General features: G+C 42.3%; 2 protein-coding genes across 19 annotated transcripts in view; one reads left to right on the top strand and one right to left on the bottom strand.

The window, feature by feature from the left end:
• Nucleotides 1-15795, top strand: part of alms1 (ALMS1 centrosome and basal body associated protein) — a 33202-nt gene extending 17407 nt beyond the window's left edge. The window contains exons 2-19 of one of the 5 annotated variants that reach the window (XM_056394140.1): nt 1523-1703; nt 2059-2194; nt 2295-4185; nt 4425-4584; nt 4824-6008; nt 6849-6964; nt 7457-8555; nt 8853-8975; nt 10149-10304; nt 11066-12066; nt 12248-12365; nt 12663-12881; nt 13072-13310; nt 13749-13914; nt 14173-14230; nt 14559-14658; nt 14863-14935; nt 15234-15795. In XM_056394140.1, coding sequence (XP_056250115.1) covers nt 1523-1703; nt 2059-2194; nt 2295-4185; nt 4425-4584; nt 4824-6008; nt 6849-6964; nt 7457-8555; nt 8853-8975; nt 10149-10304; nt 11066-12066; nt 12248-12365; nt 12663-12881; nt 13072-13310; nt 13749-13914; nt 14173-14230; nt 14559-14658; nt 14863-14907 — 6993 coding nt within the window. In that variant the 3' untranslated portion in view covers nt 14908-14935; nt 15234-15795. Of the gene's footprint in view, nt 1-359; nt 448-1522; nt 1704-2058; nt 2195-2294; nt 4186-4424; nt 4585-4823; nt 6009-6848; nt 6965-7456; nt 8556-8852; nt 8976-10148; nt 10305-11065; nt 12067-12247; nt 12366-12662; nt 12882-13071; nt 13311-13748; nt 13915-14172; nt 14231-14558; nt 14659-14862; nt 15198-15233 lie in introns of those variants that run through there. The other 4 variants (XM_056394139.1, XM_056394138.1, XM_056394141.1 and 1 more) reach the window with 4 other exon arrangements.
• The window catches only part of dctn1b (dynactin 1b), a 54798-nt gene continuing 52619 nt past the window's right edge, over nt 15250-17428 (bottom strand). For all 14 annotated transcript variants that reach the window (XM_056394154.1, XM_056394144.1, XM_056394143.1 and 11 more), the window contains one exon: nt 15250-17325. In XM_056394154.1, coding sequence (XP_056250129.1) covers nt 17188-17325 — 138 coding nt within the window. In that variant the 3' untranslated portion in view covers nt 15250-17187. The remainder of the gene's footprint in view (nt 17326-17428) is intronic.

Below are 17428 nucleotides of genomic sequence, written 5' to 3'. Positions count from 1 at the left end.
CAGAGTTTCAACCTAAACTAAATACCTTCCTTGGTGGTATTGGTATTGGATAATGTCAGATTGCACTGGACTTTCTATCTAGTCAGTCAGGGTATTTAACCATGATCCAATGTACTGACTGTAAACTATAAAACAACTATAAAAGCACATAAAATTACAACAAAGTGACCTTAAGCAGGTAAAAAAAAACAACCAAAAAGTAACACAAAACGACTGTAGAGGCATGCCAACTGACCGAAAAAGGGTGGACGGGGTGAATTCCCACCGTTTTTGAACTTTTTAAATACAGGAAGTGATCCATCCAATCACCATACGATCTATGGGGTTCTTCAGTTCAAATCCCGTCTCGCGCGAATACATCCTAGCAACGCTCCTTGGATACAAGCTGGGGAAGCGCGCTCACAGTGGCGGACTGACCACAACAACACCAACATGGAGCTTCCACAGGTCATTTGTGTAACTTTAATCTGATTCCTGGTGTGAAAATTACGTTATGCTGCGTGTTTGTGTCTTCCGTCGGTACGCTTTCACAGAAGTCTGGCTAAAGTTTACCCAGCTTTGGCGGTTGTAGGCGGCTAGCTAGCTGCTAACCGCTTTGCTAAGTTGTTAGCTAATGTATCGGCCGACAAACAAACGGTTAAACTCTCAAACGTTTTCTCATTGTCGGATAAAATATTGCGTTTTTATTGTCAATAATGATGGTAGTGCGAATGCCTGGCAGCTACTTAGTTGCAACATAATGTTAACGTATGCAATTTGTACTAAGCGTAGTGACGTGTTTATCAGCAAGCTAACTAACAGCAACCTGTTGCCTCTAGCTAACTTGTTGCTATACTTATCAACGAGTTGATTGTGATTTATAAAAAAATTTAGTTAAATTCTTGAGAAAGTAATTTATCCTCAACTTGTGGTACTTGTAGTGTTTAGAAGCTCTTAAAAAGTCTTAAATTTAACTTGGTGAATTCTGCAGAAACCCAGTGAGATTGACTTCCCTTTAGCTGCATTTGACATTTGCTTATTACAGTGATCTGGCAGTTTCCACTCTTCTTGAACACAAAGTTAATCAGCTTCAAAGAATGATAGTTTTTTTTTTTTTTTTTTTTTTTTTTTTTTTTTTTACAAATGGCACTGAAAAAGGGAAAGGGTGGTTACAAACTGAAACTAACAATAAAGGGATACAACAGATACGTACATTATAGACAATAGGTGTGTGACGAATGCTGTCAATTGGCATTCAACCGAATAAGGCTCTACATTAGTGTTTTTATTTGTGATTCAGTTCTTCATGCATGATGCCCCTTCCCATGAAATGTTCATATGATTTCGTCCGCTACCATATCAAAGCAATTGAAATTATATTTGTTACAAGAATGCCTAAACAGATAAATGAACGATCAGTTGTTGATTTAAGCCTCCAAAAGGAACTGTTTAACAGTTTTCTTGTGTTTAAGGTTACAAGGCAGTGTTAAATGGCACAAGAGGACAGTAAGTGAGTTACTTTGTTTGGTTATTCGGTTCACAGAGGGTGGTGGCGTCTCCTCAGTTGCCAGCAGATGAAGATGGCATTCAGTCTGTTGGACAGTCATCCATAAACCAACTGGGACCTCAAAGTCATCGCAGTGCAAGTCGGGACCAGAGGCAGTCCAAGCTGTCAAGAAATGACTCGGAGCTACAACAGCTGGAGAGACACTCTTTGGAGATGCGTAAGTACTTAAAAAAACTAAAACAATGAATTTCAGTCTCTCTTCTGCTTTTTTTGTTGTTATATTGATTAAGTGATGCTGAATTGATGTACTACTTGAAATCTGCGGTTTTGACTCAAAGCATAAAATATACTTTGGTATGTATTTATGTAAATATTTTTGTCTACTTTTATGAAATCTATGTAGGTATAGAAAATCATGTTTCAAGTTGTCTAGTTAATAATGCATCACACTGGATCTCATGATTATGGGACGTTTGAGGCACTGAGGGCTTGCATAAATTAAGTTTAAAGGATCTATGTTACAGTTGTAAGTTGTATGTCTGTTTATGGTGCCTTTGGATAACATTCAGCAGTTTCTGTATCATCAGAATTTCAGGACAGTAACTTGTCTCCGGCCCTTTTGCTGTTGCCTGTAAACGCTGGAATGGAACACAACTTCACTGAATATTCTTTATTCCAACAAAGTGACAATGAGTTTGCCCCTTTAAGGTAAAATTAATATCAATTAAAAGCCAATTATGCACAATGTGTCATTTGAATGATGGGAAGTTAAGATTTTTTTTATATTTATTCATTTTGCTTTTTCAAGGGCATACCCAGACATTTCCATGGCAACAGACAGGTTTCACTTTCCACTCCAGGATGCTACTACTCAGGCGTCTGAGTGTGGCTCACTGTCCCAGCACCCTTTGGCTCAGGCAACTATCCTTTCTGAAGAAGGAGCAAGCCGCTGCTCTCTGTCCCAGCACAGTTTGTCACCAGGGGATGAAGGCAGACGAGAGGAAATAGTTCATTCCCGACTGATTGCCACCACTGACAGACAGGATGGACCATCCAGAGATGATGCAAGTAGCAAAGAGAAGGTCTCGGTGACACTTACTAACACTCTAGACAAGCTAGTAGGAAAGGCTGTAGAAGATGAGACCTTCTTTCTGAATAAGGATATTCCTGCCCAGCAGCTTCTGGAGATCCTTCAGAAAGATGTTGGGATGCCTAGCAGCAGTAGTAGTGCTGTTTCCTCTGCTTCTGAGACATCTGTGAAGAGCATCGCATCTTTTTCCAAAAACTCTAAAAGTAGCAAAGTCTGCAAACCAGGCATTGACCAAAGCATGGTTAGAAGAGAAGGTCCTCCAGGTGAAGCTTCTCTTCCACAACAACAGACAAAACAACCTGACAGAGTTACAAACCCTGACCAATCAAGAACACTGTCATCTGAGGTCTGTAATATCACTGTGGGTTCCCGCAGCACTCAGCCTGATAACAGTAGTGAAGTGTTACACAGAGAGCTATTGTCTGAGGTAGAGAGGCGCAGCAGCCATGAAGCTGAATCTAAAAACCAACAGTGGAAAGGTCCTTCACCTGGTCAGTGTCTCACTCCATATCCCACGGAAACATCTGAAAGCAAGCCAAGTGTAACTCGAACAAATCTGGGTGGCATGCCATGGACAGGGCCGTTTTCAGCAGGGGTTGAACGGGTTCAGAGAGAGCAAGATCTTTGGTCCTCAGGTAACCAAACAGGGATTGATGGGTCCTACCTAGGTTTCCTTCCACAGTCTCAGTCCACGCCAGGGGTTTTTAAGGCCCCGTCCAAATCCAATGTCAAGGCTACATTTGGGCAACTTTCTGCCATAGAGTCCAGTAAAGAGAACTCCTATCAGTCAAGCACAGGGATCCCCTCACATCCAGCTGTTCCTGAGGCTGACGTCCATTGCCCAGACACAGCAAATCAGTGCCAAGAGGAACATACCTCTGCAAAAGTCCAGTCTCTTCCAAGTCTCAACTATCTGCAGAAAGTCGACGCTTGGAGGGCAAATCAGAGTTCTGGCAAAACGTCACTGTTTGATAGCCTGGCGTTGCAGGGATTTTCTGGTATCTCTCCCAAAAAGAAAGCTTATGATGCAGTATCTGACACCCTGAATCGCATCCTGAGTCAGCAGGCAAGGAATTTACAACAGCCTCCTGTTTCAAGTGCCTCCAATCAGAATGTCATACAGAGCTCCTCTACGGCTCCTTCTGGCTCCTCTTCCCAAAGAAGAGGGGAGGCAGTGGGCAGTGCGCCTAGTGACAAAGATAACACTGGGTCTGCAGCAAGACCCTCTGCCTCACCCTTTGGCAGGTCGCAGTCCCACTCCTCTCTTAGCACAGTTGTCATGTCGGTGCAGAAAGATCAGCAGACGAGACCTGCAGAAAAAGAGAAGAGTCAGACTCAGGATGATGTCCATCATCAGCCGAGTACCACAGCTCAACCCTTACCTCTCATAAGCCTTGGTCAGTTCAGTGATGTGTCAGTTGATAGAGACTTTACTCTTTCAAGTTCCCAAGATAGTTACAACAGTGGAATTAAATTGGGAGCTTCCATTGGAGCCTCTTCAGTCACCAGCCTTGAGGTTGATAATTATGCCCCATACTGGACTTCAAAACTGTCAACACCACCACCCCTGCCCAGACCGCGAGAGCTCAACATTGAAGAACGAATTCCGGTAATTGAATATATAAACTAGTATAGGATTTTTTTAAAATATGTTTAGGACTGGAACATTTATTATGTGTAATTGTTTTTTTTTTTTTTCAGATTCAAGTTTCAGCAGATAAAAGCATCAACTGCTAAATAAAGATTTAACAGTTTTATTCAGTATACACTGTATAAGTAGGGGAAAAACACCACGTATCTATAGACATGTATTCTGTATTCTAATGTGGTGATTTGTTTTTCTTGCAGTTGTATCTCCATAATCTGGGTATTGACCAGTCTCCTTCAACAATCTTGACTCCATTTGCGCCCAGAGGGCCAATCAGAGAACCTGAATTCTCTCCTACTGATCTCTTTACAATTAAAGGATCCATTGGAACCTCAACCAAGAGCACTCAACCATCTGAAGGTACCTAACCTTAAAACTGACCTTTAAAACAGGAAAAAGAGTAGAAATTTTACTGAATTTTCACACACTATTTCAGGCTACATATTCCATGTTCTTGTAACAACCCCGTCCACATCATGTCACCTGGGCTGAGAATCAGAGATACTACTCAGATGCTACTTGACAAATGTACCCTTTTATTACCCATAATGAACCAACAAGGATAATTAAAAAAAAATACTCTCATATTGTATTTTCAGGTGGCAGTCCTCATAAAGGAGAGTTTTCCAGGTCCAGTATTCTGTCAGTGGACTCCACTGGATCCATACCGTTTAGCCTGGACAGTCTTGCTCCGGCTGTATCCATCCCAGAGCACACCAAGCGGGCTTCTCCTTCTACTTCATCAGATACAGAAGCTATTCAGAGTAAATACAGACGGGCACAGTCCTCCCAGCCTGATCAAGACTTCCTCTCCTCCAGACTGCAACCCAGCCAGCAGCAGCAAAAGGACAGTGGTATAGCCGTCAGCCAGAATGCTGTCCAGCTTGGAGAGAGGTTTGACTCTGACCTCTTGTTAGCTACTAAGGTGAGATGCGGGGAAAGAGACTTGGAGTCATCCTTGCAAATGAACCGTCGTTTGGAGCAAAGTGCAAAAGATCCTTTTGTTAACTCTAAGGCCTTGGGGGAGATCCGTAAACTACTCTCTCAGGTGGAGAAAGTGGTGTCTCCTGGGTCGTCCGCAGCTTCCTCTGCCTCCCCTGCAGCGCCCCGCCTGCTGTCTGATGATGACATTTTCCTGTCATTGAGGAAGAACACCAGCAGACTCCAGGAGTCCTCATTCTCCTCCTTCTCTGCAACAGACCCCAGAACTCATTCCTCCTTGCTGTGGGCCAGGTCCTCGTCCGATTCCATGTTAACCTCAGAGAAACCAAGGCAAAGCTCTATAGGTCGAGAGAATCTGACCTCATCATGGCAACCTGATTATCCATCCACACAGTCTCTAACCACTGCACCTGCTGCAGGAACTTACAAAAGGCTACAAGACAGTGCTGTGAGTAGAGGTGCAGGGTCATCTCTTGTCCTTTCCAAATCAGCCCGGCGGGCTGAGCCTGAGGGCTGCAGCGCTGCACCTCCAGACAACAAAGTCCCAACGCAGCCAGCAGTCATCAAGCCTCTGCCAGCTGTGAGTACACAACAGCTCACCTCAACACCTACAGAGACAGCGGGTGTCCCAGAGGAGGAAGAAAAGACTTCTTTTGGAGGTCCTGTACAGAGCAGTTCCTCATCACCCTCCCTGGAGGACACCGATCAGGGAGTGATGAGTGATGGAAGCAGTGACAGTTCACTGGCAGTCAGAGTGGCCAAGTTACTCCAGAGTGAATCTCCAGCCACTATGGTGTCCAGTACACCAAGCATCACTGACCAAGAGGAGAACAAAGCAAGAGGTATGACTGTAGGGGCCATGTATTTGATTTGTATGATATTTCTCCGAGCACTAGGGGGTGATGTAAGGCCGAGGCTGGCCACAGAACGTTTAAGCCCCAACTCAGCAATCTCAGGTGTTGCTCATTATAAAGAGGCAAACAGTTTTTGACTTTGCTCGGACAATTTCGTGGTTTTTCTGTTTAACTTTACAAGTCTTATTGGACATTATGGAACACACAGATTGCAGACATCAGAAATAAACGCATCCCGATACAAATCATTGGTAAGGATTTGATATAATTTCTTAGAGGACATGTCTGAACAAGAGTTGCAGGGAGCAGCCGGTAGAGGTTAAAGTATAGGGCTGGCAGGGTCTGATGTTATTACTAAAGACTTCAGCTACAGATAAACAAAGTTTCTAAGTCACTAGCAATTTAATACCTCAACACCAACATCTTTCTTATGTCTGTTTTTTTTTTTTTTTGGACTTTCTCAAGTTGTATCCCTGTTGACCACTCTACACTGACTGTGAGCAACTTAGTTCCTGTGTTTGAATTGAAAGTCATACTTCATCCAGAATCTTTTTATTATATATTCACCATATGTCGGCTTTGAAAACATGAAAACTCTCTAGTCGGCGTATAGTCGTGTATTTTACAGTAAAATTCAATACTTTTTCAGAGCAAAAAGTGATATGCTCAGTATATATTTATCACAATTGTATTCTTGCAGAGATACATTTAACTACACGGCTCCTGTCTTATTCCTCATGCACAACCATGTCAAGCTCACAAAACCTCAATAGACCGAGTACTGTCAAGTGTTCTACATCAGGTTAAAAGTATGTTTTGATGTTGCAGAGTGGATTAAGATGAAGATATCTGGACAGCAGTGTGAACCTCTGGAGTTGGACCAAGAAGACAGAAAGCGAATTGAAGAGATCAAGAGAGAGCTGCTGTTAAAATACCCGATGAAGGTAAACCACTTATGAAAAGATCTGTAGCACAGCAATCAGTCACTATTAGAAAAGCTTTATTTGCAGCACATTTTTAAGTACAAATGAAGAATACAACGCAACATTAATTCATGTTTATGTCACATTCCCTCTTTAAATCATGTAATTTGTATATATTTTGTAAATTAAATTACATTTTTTTTGTCATTTTGATATCTCCCCCACAATGTCTGGACAGTACAGGTCTCATTGTTAAGGTAACTGATGTGTGTCTGTGGGTGTTTATACAAAACGGTGTGCTGTTAAGGTGAAAACATTAACTTTGAGGTTTGATTGATGTATTGCTTTATTCATTCCCTTCGGACAGTTTCCAGTTCTGGTTCCAGTTTGTTGCTTGCAGTGCTGAAACATTTTAGGGTGACTCTTTGTGGTGGATGAATTAATTCACAAACTAGGACATTGCCAGGTCTCATGGTTTGACACAGACTGCTGTTTTTTTATTTCTCCTTCCAGAGCCAGTTGAGCACAGATACAGAGAGCAGTGCAGCATCCAGTGTGAGAGTCCCGAGGGGGCAGGACCCACCTCAGCCTGCAGAGACATTCACCGCCCACAGTGATGCGAACAACCAGCTGTCACAGCCGGTGCAAGGCCTCAGCACAAACCTCTCAGATTCCCGTCTGCTGCTTCAAAGCTCTCTTCACCCAGATCTAGAAGCTCAAGTGCTGGAGATAGCTGCCAGAGAAGGAGTAACCCTCCCTAGAACAAACCCTCGGGCCCTCACATCCATCACCATCGCCACCCGCAAGCGCTCCACCTCACCCTCTCCTTCCACGTCGCCTGCTCCTCCCATCAGCCCAGCCCCAGAGCCTCTCCACCTGACCGAGCTCTCCACAGGAACAGTCGAACGTCCTCAGGCTAAAAGGCCCGCTGCTCAGAATGAAGAAGATAAGACAACAAGAGAGCCAGAATCAGTGTTTGAACCGAAGAGCAGTCTCTACACCAGAAAACAAAGTCTAAATACTCAGTTAATGTCAGGAAATCAGAAGAGACAAGATGCTGTGGGATGTCAGTTTGAAGAACCTCCTCCACCCTCACAGGGTTTGAATAGAGAGGATGTGAATGCAAAAGAAGACAACACACCGTCTTTTCGGAGAGATGATAAGTTATCCATTCAGGACAGCTCTGTTTCTGGTTCTCATGGAGCTGAGCAAACTGCAAGCTCATCCACATCTGGATCCCCCGTCAGGACAGGTCACGTCTCACATGTCCATCTCACCCTGTCCCCGAAAGCCACGGATCACAACTTGGCGATCGCTGTGCACTCAAGTCATGCTGATGCTGTTGCGGGGATGCCACGTAGAGAATTTGTTCCGCTCAGACACTCTCCATCTGCTGCCAGCAGTCCGGACGAAGGCGTTGGTTTGTCCAGTCCACCAGAGTGGTACGAGACCCCAGAGCCAAAAAGACAGCAGGGGCACGAAAGAGTGGGCGCCTCATCCCTGTTTAAAGCTGCTGTACCTCCGGGGAGAAAGGCCTCCACATCCAAAAAAACCTTTACACCATGTTACAGAGCTGAAGCTTCTCAAAGACCCTTAACCACTGAATCACCAGGTAGGTTTGTTTTGAAAAGAACTTCTGTATAATATGAATATACTAAGATAGAAAGACTTTACTCCTCATTTACCAGTATTATGGGACATGAAGAAAGAAAAGCCTTCATTTGTCTCTTAATCACATTGTGAATGAGAATAAATTTCAAACCACAGAGGATAGATGAGAACATCCTGTTTATTCTAACTGTTTAATGAGGGTTAATGACTGCCCCACCAAACTGAGGGTGTGGCAGTGGAGCCAGGGATTAAAAATAGAGGAACGCCAACTAACAATTGTTTTTCATTCCACCTGCAGCAGTGCCTGTCCTGCTGCCATATAAACCCCGGGGCAGCAAGGAGCTCTTCTACGTCCCTCAAGCAGAAGCTGACGTCTCCTCTACAGGCCCTTCGGACACCACCATGGAGAGCTCACACACAGGTACATCAAAATTTTATTGAGCTGAAACATTGCTGAGTTTCGTGGGCAAAGACTTGTACCACAACACAGCTTCCCACTTCCCTGTGCATCCTTTCCCCACGGTTGACCCTCTATTGTATACGGTCATAGGCAAAATATAAATCTTAAAATTAATTGCAAAAATAATGAGTACTCTCTAGAACAGTGCCAGTTTTGTGCCCATTGCATATTGTTTTCACTTCATTTCAGTTCAGCACACAATAAAACAGACTATAAACAGTTCACCTCAGTCTTTTGGTCATTTTAAGGGCAGCTGACATTTTGGAGACAAAACAGTCAATCGATTGAGAAAATAATCAAACTCTCTGGAAATAGCCGGGTTTCTGCATTAATTGGTTATAAAATATGATTTGATCTTCATATAAATCACACGTTTAGACAAAAAAAAAAAGACTTAAAACAACAGATCTTTTGAGAGGCCTGGTTCACATCAGCAGATTCGTCTTGTACATAGAAACTCAAAATGTTTGAATGTTTGTTTTTTTGTCTTTGTGTCATTGATTTGACTCCAGGTTTCTCCTTATTCTAATTAGGTTTTGTTGATGAAAATTAGCCTCGAGGTTCACTTGCTTTTTCCAGTGAGCTCTGAATGTTTGAATGACGTATTCATTATGGACAAGAACTAAACAATGATTTGTGTGTTATTAGTTCAAATAGATTGTGTTTGTTCATCATTGTGACTTAGATGAAGGGTCTGATCATATTTTAACTCAAATTTATATGTAAATGCAGGTTATTCCAGCGTTTTAGGCAAATTAGAAACTATGGAATTTATGAGTCCAGAGAATTGAGATGTCAGTTGAATCTGTGATGAAGGGGGAGCCTCTGCTCTCATTTCCCCTGTGCCTGTATAGGTCGCAGCTGGTCTATTGTAACGTACACCGGGCAGCGCATTAATTATTCATGTTCAGGGGCTGGTGAGACAAAGGCAGAGCTGGGGCCTCAGCAGAGACACAGAAGGAAAGGGGGCTGTAGGTTCCACGTCTTTGAACATCTTCTGTTTACCTCTGGCTGAAAATGAAGGATTTTGAGCAATATTATTTATGTTATCTAGGAAATGAAGACCGTGTTGGTTTAACCTTCTCTGAATAGATATCATCATGAGGTAACAAACCACTATTGAATTCTGACCAGGCTCGGACGACGCTGTGCCCCCACGCTTCAGCAGTGAGGTCCTCGGGCACCAGGACCCGGGGTTGGACCGTGGAGTCACCATCAGACACACAGAGGGGATCTACAGCAAGAGGTTGAAAACAGCCACCTTCAAAATGCAAGCACCTGGACACAGAGGTATGCTGACCATACAAAATGACAGTATGGCATTAAGGTGTATTCTGTCAAATGCATGCCTGAAACAAGCAGCACTTCATCCGTCGTTGGTTAATATAAACATGTTAGTCTGGTTAAATTAAATCAGTATAATAGACACATCGTTACACTGTGTTTGGCAGAGCAGACAAATAAAACACTTCTGGGAAGAGGAAAGAAACGGCGAGTATTTCTAAAAGCTTTCCAGTAGTTTTCATATTAGAACACGATTTAATTTAAAGGGTAGCATGCCAAAAAATATTGTCCAGTCCATTGTTTAATAAATTATCAAGTGTTTAACAATGGAATAGACAGACGCTATTAAGTCTTTCATTAGAAAAGATTTCTTGAGTATTATCAGCAAAACAGGATACGTTTGAAAAAGTTTGCTCCTCAGTGTGAAACTTGCAGAATGTTTTGTGTGAGCGCTTGTGACAGTAATTATCTGAAGTTAATTGATTAAATATTATTTGATGAATTTTATTTTTGATTTAGAATTGTTCAGTTAAGGATTATTCAAGTATGAAAAAACTGTTTTGTGTCTGAAAAGCAATTTTCTGTTGTTGGTCTGTCATTTTTTCTTTGTTTGTCTTTTAAAATGGTTTGAAGTGTGCTTTCATTTACACAGCTTTGCTTTGTTTTTTTTATTTCCTTTTGTGTGTCTGTGCAGCAATGAATAGTAAATATATTGTATTTCTGATCCACATTGTGTCTTGACTCGTGTTATGTCTCTCTCGTCATAGGCGCCTCTGTGATAGCGGACAAAAGTTCACAAACAAGTCTGAGCCAAACTCCAAAGACGTCTTCTCAAGTATCCCTTGCCTTTACCAGAGTGCCTTTATCGAGCAACCAAGAATCCTCCAAGAGAGACCGTGGGACCAGCCCACTGCAGTTTCTTCATTATAATCAACCAGAGCCAAGTCGTGACAGATTTCAGCCAGTTCATGAGGAAGTGGATGAAGATGATGCGAGCCATCACCTGGACCAAAGCCCTGACCCTCAGCAAGGAGGAGAGCGTGACCAGCAGAGGAGGGACCCCGACGTCCCTCACCCTGCTTCCCAGCAGAGCAACAGCAGTCTGGACGAGCTGTGGCAGAAGTTCTGCGATCGGTGGACCATCGAAGAGTCCCGTTCAACAAGAGAGGCATCGCTGCTGGAGCGGCTAGAGCGCCTGTCTCGTCTTATTCAAAACACAAGGGGCACCGATATGTCAGAATCACAGGACGAGGAATATCATGATCCTTACAGCACAAAACCGAGGCGAGGAAGGAGAGGAGAGGATGCTACAAGGGAAGAGAAAAGGCGGGATGTCAGAGAGGGTAAAAAGAGTTTACATGCTGAGGCCGGAGAGTGGAAAGTCAGAGGAAGTAGAAAATTTGATGAAGAACCTCCCGCTGCTCGTCAGGCCTGGACGCAGAGAACACCTGAACCTTTAGACCAGGACAGTCGCACCTCCAGCCTCTCCCACAGCTCCTCCCAGAGTCAGCACCTCTGTCCCGCAGACAGAGACGAGTCAGAGACTTTGTCCACCTTATCCGGCTCCATGTCCACCGTCGACACGGCCCGCTTGATCCGAGTCTTCGGCGCCCACAGAGTCCAGCACCTGAAAACCAGCTCCAGCCTCAGTAAACTTTACGACACGATCAACAAGCAGAAAGATGGGAGGGAGCAGAGGAGAGGGAGAAACAAAGAATCTCTGTCCATCATCACACCATCAGAGACCATCGGCACTGATGAAGCCTCAGTATGTTCTGTATATCTGCAGATTATCGTCTGTTAAAAATGTAATTTATGAGTCTGTGTTGATGCAGACATGTCAGCACCGAATGTAAGAGCAGAGAACAAACTGAAGCACCAATATATTAACTGATCATTACAGGTATTGAATAGCTCTAAACGTTTGACGTCATTGTGTTGCTCTTCAGGTTGCTGCTGATTCTGCATCTTCAACCAGCACTTCCTCCCTCCCACTGCATCGTGGACCCACCAAGACTCTGGCAGCGAAGAAGGCCGTTAAACTGGTCAGCAAAGGCATCCAGACAGGTCAGTCCAACAAGAGAGGTTCCACAGATTGATGATTACTGTGGGTCTTTTCTTTTTTTATTTCTGGCATGTGACATGTCTGGTCCTAGAAACTTTTTAGCACCTATATAACACACTGGGTAAATTTGCTTTAATAAACTCTCTACATGATGAATCACGTAGTTAGTTTTGTCTTCCTTCAAATCGATTTGTGTGAAGATGTCAGTTTACTGCACTGGCTCTGATTGAAGATACATGGTAAAGTTGTAATGAAAGTAATTCTCCCCAAAAAAATCTTCGTACTGTTTTCTTTTTCAGCAGGTGACCTGGAGATTGTTAGTAACGGGACTCGACGCCACACCAGAGATGTTGGAACCACGTTCCCCTCGCCTCGTGAAACCAGAGCTTCGAGGCAGATTTCATCTTCCTCCACAGGTGTAGAGAGAGGAAGAGGAGGGCGGAGGAGCCCCTCTAAAATTCAGTCCTCAGAAAAGCAGAGAAAGAGCAAGCGGAGCCCATCTAAGCCTTACCCTGAAGGTATGTCAACTTATTATATCTTATTACAGAGTTATGGGAATGGAAACTTTCTGTTTTTTTCTTTCATAAAAATTTCTGTTATCTTAATTGTATTTCATTCTGTTTTTCCTTTTATAATTCAGCAATTATTGTGTAATGCCAGAATAAAACCAAACTGTTGGATTGATTTTGGCTTATCTGTGTTTTTCAGGCGTTTCTTGGTTCATCTCTGCTGACGACGTGAGATCGGAGGCAAGGAAGGAAAACCAGCAAGAGGAGGAAGAGTCGACGTGGAGGCCGAGCACCGCCTGGTTTGAACCGTATAGCAGAACACACCCGTGGAGAGAACCGCTCAGACAGAGACAGTCTAACTTCATACATCGTGCTGAACCTGATCCAGATCTGAGAACAAAAACAATGTCCTCTGGTCTGTCACGCGTCTCTCTCCAGGTTTGTTTGTGTTTTTCTTTAAAAAAAATATCTCTGAAAAGGTCATTGTTCATTTGTAGGCTTAAAGCATGAACGACTCGTTTGTAATGGGAAACAATATTTCAGGTTCTTAGACAGGTTGATTTGTCATTTTCCAGGTCTCCTCCCAGGTTCTGTGCTTGTACACACGCTTGGCAGATATTTTAAGATTAGCATTTTATACCTTTTTTATTTGAGAGATGACAGGAAATTATGGCACAGAGACGGGGAATGACAGGCGTTGATGCCTTTAACCACATGCTTGGAAAATTATGGAAAATATTCGATGTCCAACCTGATATAAGATCTGAATTTTACCACCATAAATGCCCTGTTAAAGAGGTTAACAGAAAATATCAGGTTGCCTATTAAAACCTCTCAGCGTTGTTCTGTAGTTAATACTCCCCTTCGATCCTGCAGGAGGCTTTGGAGATGCGCCGTCCAGAGTTCATCTCTCGGTCCACACAGAGGGTGAAGCGTCTGGCTCTGCAGGTGGAGGAGAGGAAGCTACAGGCCGTCTTCACCAGAGAGAGACACGATCTCTTCAACCAGCACGGAGGACCGGGGAGGCTGCTGAGGCCTGCAGGTACTCAGCAGGTGCTAGAGGAGGAAGTGCTGCCCATGAAGTTGATGCTTAACTGGTTTATTGGATCTGCTGGATGTTGCTGGTCAGACTGGAACAGCAGAATCACAAGTGTCTGTATTTTTAGTGCATTGAGCCCCTTAACTCATCATGTCTTCCTTTATATAGTTTATAAAGTTTTTACAAACTGTCCTTTTTATTAAAAGTATTTAAATGTTATTGCAATAACTGGACTAATTGGTTTGTTACCTTTCTATTAAGGCACTGCTCTGCTCAGGAGAGCTGTTCCCAGGAAGGAGATGATCCAGAGATCCAAACTGTAAGTTTTATTCTTTTATTTGCTTTAATTAAAAGAGGAAATAATTAGAAAGAAATTTATTTTAATGGGAAATAGACGGGCATAAATCTCTATCTTCAAATTTATGCATAAATCTAATCCGATTATCTGTTCCATATGGAGTTTCTACCATGTATTGTTCTCGATAAAACATTACCACATGAACATCATCAGACTCGATTCAGCAGCATTAATATTCTGCTTTTAAAATGTTTAACTGTTAGTTATGTGACACTGTGCGGCCACAGGTGTAGATGCAGTAGATGTTTGGCTTTCACAGAGTTTCTGTCTAAACACGTTTCTCCTCCAGGATCTATGAGAAGCTTCCGGAGGTGCAGAGGAGGAGAGAGGAGGAACGAAGGAAAACAGAGTACAGATCTTACCGGCTGAACGCCCAACTCTACAACAAGGTACAACAAACGCAAACAACTTTAATCTGACATGTTGAGTTCAATTCAAGCGTAGAAGAGAAGCTCAGATTAAGTTTTAGTTTAACTGTTCTTAAACGTGGCTTTCATCTGGATGCTTTTATTAAAACAGAGTCAAAGACAAACTGATTCATACAGACCGTGACCGAAAGTGATGATTGTACTTTTCTTATTTTAATTTTTCAGAGAATCACCAACCGTGTCCTGGGCAGACAAACAGCATGGCAGTGATCAAACGGAGCAGCAAAACTTTTTTACAGTAAATTAAATCAGTGACGTGAAAACATTTTTAACAACTTTAAGAACAAAACTACCTAATTTAACTAAAAACATGCTTTTATTTATTAGTGACCAAATTGTTTGTAGTTGGTATTTTAAAGATTATGTTGAGAAGTAAATTCTCCTCAAACAGTAGCATCACTGACATGTTTGACTTTCACTTAGAGACCAGTGTATTGTTTTAGCTGGTTTGACTAAAGAATGTATTTTAATGTGAAAAATAAACCAGGTTTCTTTTAACAGTTTTGCTAATTTCCTTGTTTTGATTCAACACACAGAAGGCTGACAAAGATGCACTGGCTTAAATGTCTTTATTGATCAGTTATCGGTTGTGCAAGAGCAGGAAGCCACACGAGGAGAAGGTAAGACAAGTTAGCTGCAGATTCAGTACGTCAGCTGCTCACTCAGAGCACAGATAAACACAATGAATAAATAAGAAATGTCTGCATTTTCCCTCTCAAACTACAGTTATGTAGATGCACTATGCCCATTAATTTAACTACAAAATAAAACTTCAAGTTAGGACAGTACTCTGTAAACATAAATACTCTAACAAATCATTAAATAAAACAATTAGCATGGATTGATAAAACCAAAAGCCTTAAAATCAGCGATGGCAAACGTGGTGAAGAGAAACAAAGACTCTTTGGCAAAGATGTAGTTTTGCTTTAAACGAGGTTTGGTTGAAACAAATGAAAAATAAGGCAGGTGACCGCTCTTTACCACAAGGCTCTCTGCAGGTTTAAGGCTCGGACAAAGTTTAAGTCTGAAACAGCAACAGGAAACTCATCAGAACACAGTTAATACAGTCGTTTGGATTTTTGTAATTCAGTAGCTTTACCAATACAACCGGTGTCGTCTATACCAAGCATGTAAAAGTAGACATTAACAACTTACACCACACAATTAATAAATACTAAATAATTTAAACCAATATAATGCTCCATCTGACTAAAGTGCAGTCAAGCTGTTTTTAAATAAACATGATAAATCTGCAAAAGAATTTCAGTCGCATTTTACACAGTAAATTCCCTCGAGATTAATCAGCTTGTCTCTTTCTGTGCAGTCCACAGGGTTTTTAATGAAACCACAGAGGAAAGTACAAAACCCTGAACACACACTGTCGTTTTCTTGCATGTAACTTCAATCCAAGTGAAGCTAATGTGCAGGACTTTGTTCTCCTCTGTGGTTTCGTCTGTCAATCAAAACCTGTTAAATATGCAAAAAGTCTCTTTGATCAAATGACAGTAAAATGCCCACTACTTTAAATGGACAACTATATTTTTTCTTAATCATTAAAGTTTGTTTTTTTTTATAATCTCTCTTTCCCTTTAGACAGTCAAGTTATAAAAATGCAGTACACAACAGTGACACCTGATTAAGATTTACAACACACAATCATGATCCTTGGTATCCTGTGTAGCATTAACAGTAGCGCCAACATTTTAACACAGAAACATGGAGCGACATCCAGTGTTTCAGCTGCAGGTTCCACACCAGAGCCAAAAACAACAGCTGATAAATACTCAACAGCGACAAGAAAGTTTTCAGTGAATCCGGGCAGCATGCAGCAGTTACAGGTACCTCTACTACTTCTGGCCATAAAACAGCATTCACACTCAAATATATCTATAACTTACAGTATGCAGGGCTGTAGTCAAGAGCACGGCAGTCTAAAACAAGTCACTACAAAAACTTGATATTGTTTTGAGATCATGGCACAAAAAAAAAAAATCAACCATATCAGGAAAGGAGATGCTTTCCTTGTTTAAGGGTATTTTGCTTTAAAATTTTCAGAAACTATTGTAGTCAGGTCTACAATTAGTGATTGTTTTTATTAAGAATTAATCTCTTTTATTAATATCCCGATCAAGTGTTTTGTTGATAAAATGTTAGGAAATATATATGTGTATAAGATTTCTTCTTCTTTCCAAAGATATTGAGTTTACTGTCACATGGCAAACAGTAGCAGAGAAGTAAATCCTAAATGTCCTAGAGTGACCCTGAGACTGGTCTCTACTACTCGACTACGGCCCTGACTGTTAACAAAGTGCATTTCAAAGAGGAGGAAGATCATTTCCTGCAGCTTGAAATCTCACCACTAGTGACTTTGAATACCTCCTGGTTTCACTTGTTCTGGCTCGGGAGTGGAGACGAAGCTGATGGTGGGGTGGTGGTAGTGGTGGTGGTGGTGTGTTGGTGCAGCAGGCAGGATTGCAGGGCAGGTGAAGTTTAGGTCCGCAGCAGACTGTGAACTCTCTGCAGCTGACACTGTGACAGGACGAGGCGGTGGACCTGCTCCTGACCGCGGGGACACGGCACCATGACGCGACCCACCAGCATCGTGTCGCCCTGCTTCTCCTCCTTCACCTGAACACAAGAATGTAGAATATTAGATCTGTGGCGGTAAGTCCCCTTATCTGAATTAATTCAAATCTCTAATTCACATAGAAGGTTTCGTTTATTATTGAAA

This window comes from Seriola aureovittata, chromosome 13 (genome assembly GCF_021018895.1).
Source record: "Seriola aureovittata isolate HTS-2021-v1 ecotype China chromosome 13, ASM2101889v1, whole genome shotgun sequence".
In the NCBI taxonomy this organism is placed as follows: domain Eukaryota; kingdom Metazoa; phylum Chordata; class Actinopteri; order Carangiformes; family Carangidae; genus Seriola; species Seriola aureovittata.
Note: the sequence above shows the minus strand (reverse complement) of the source record. Positions and strands in the feature narration are given on the sequence as shown.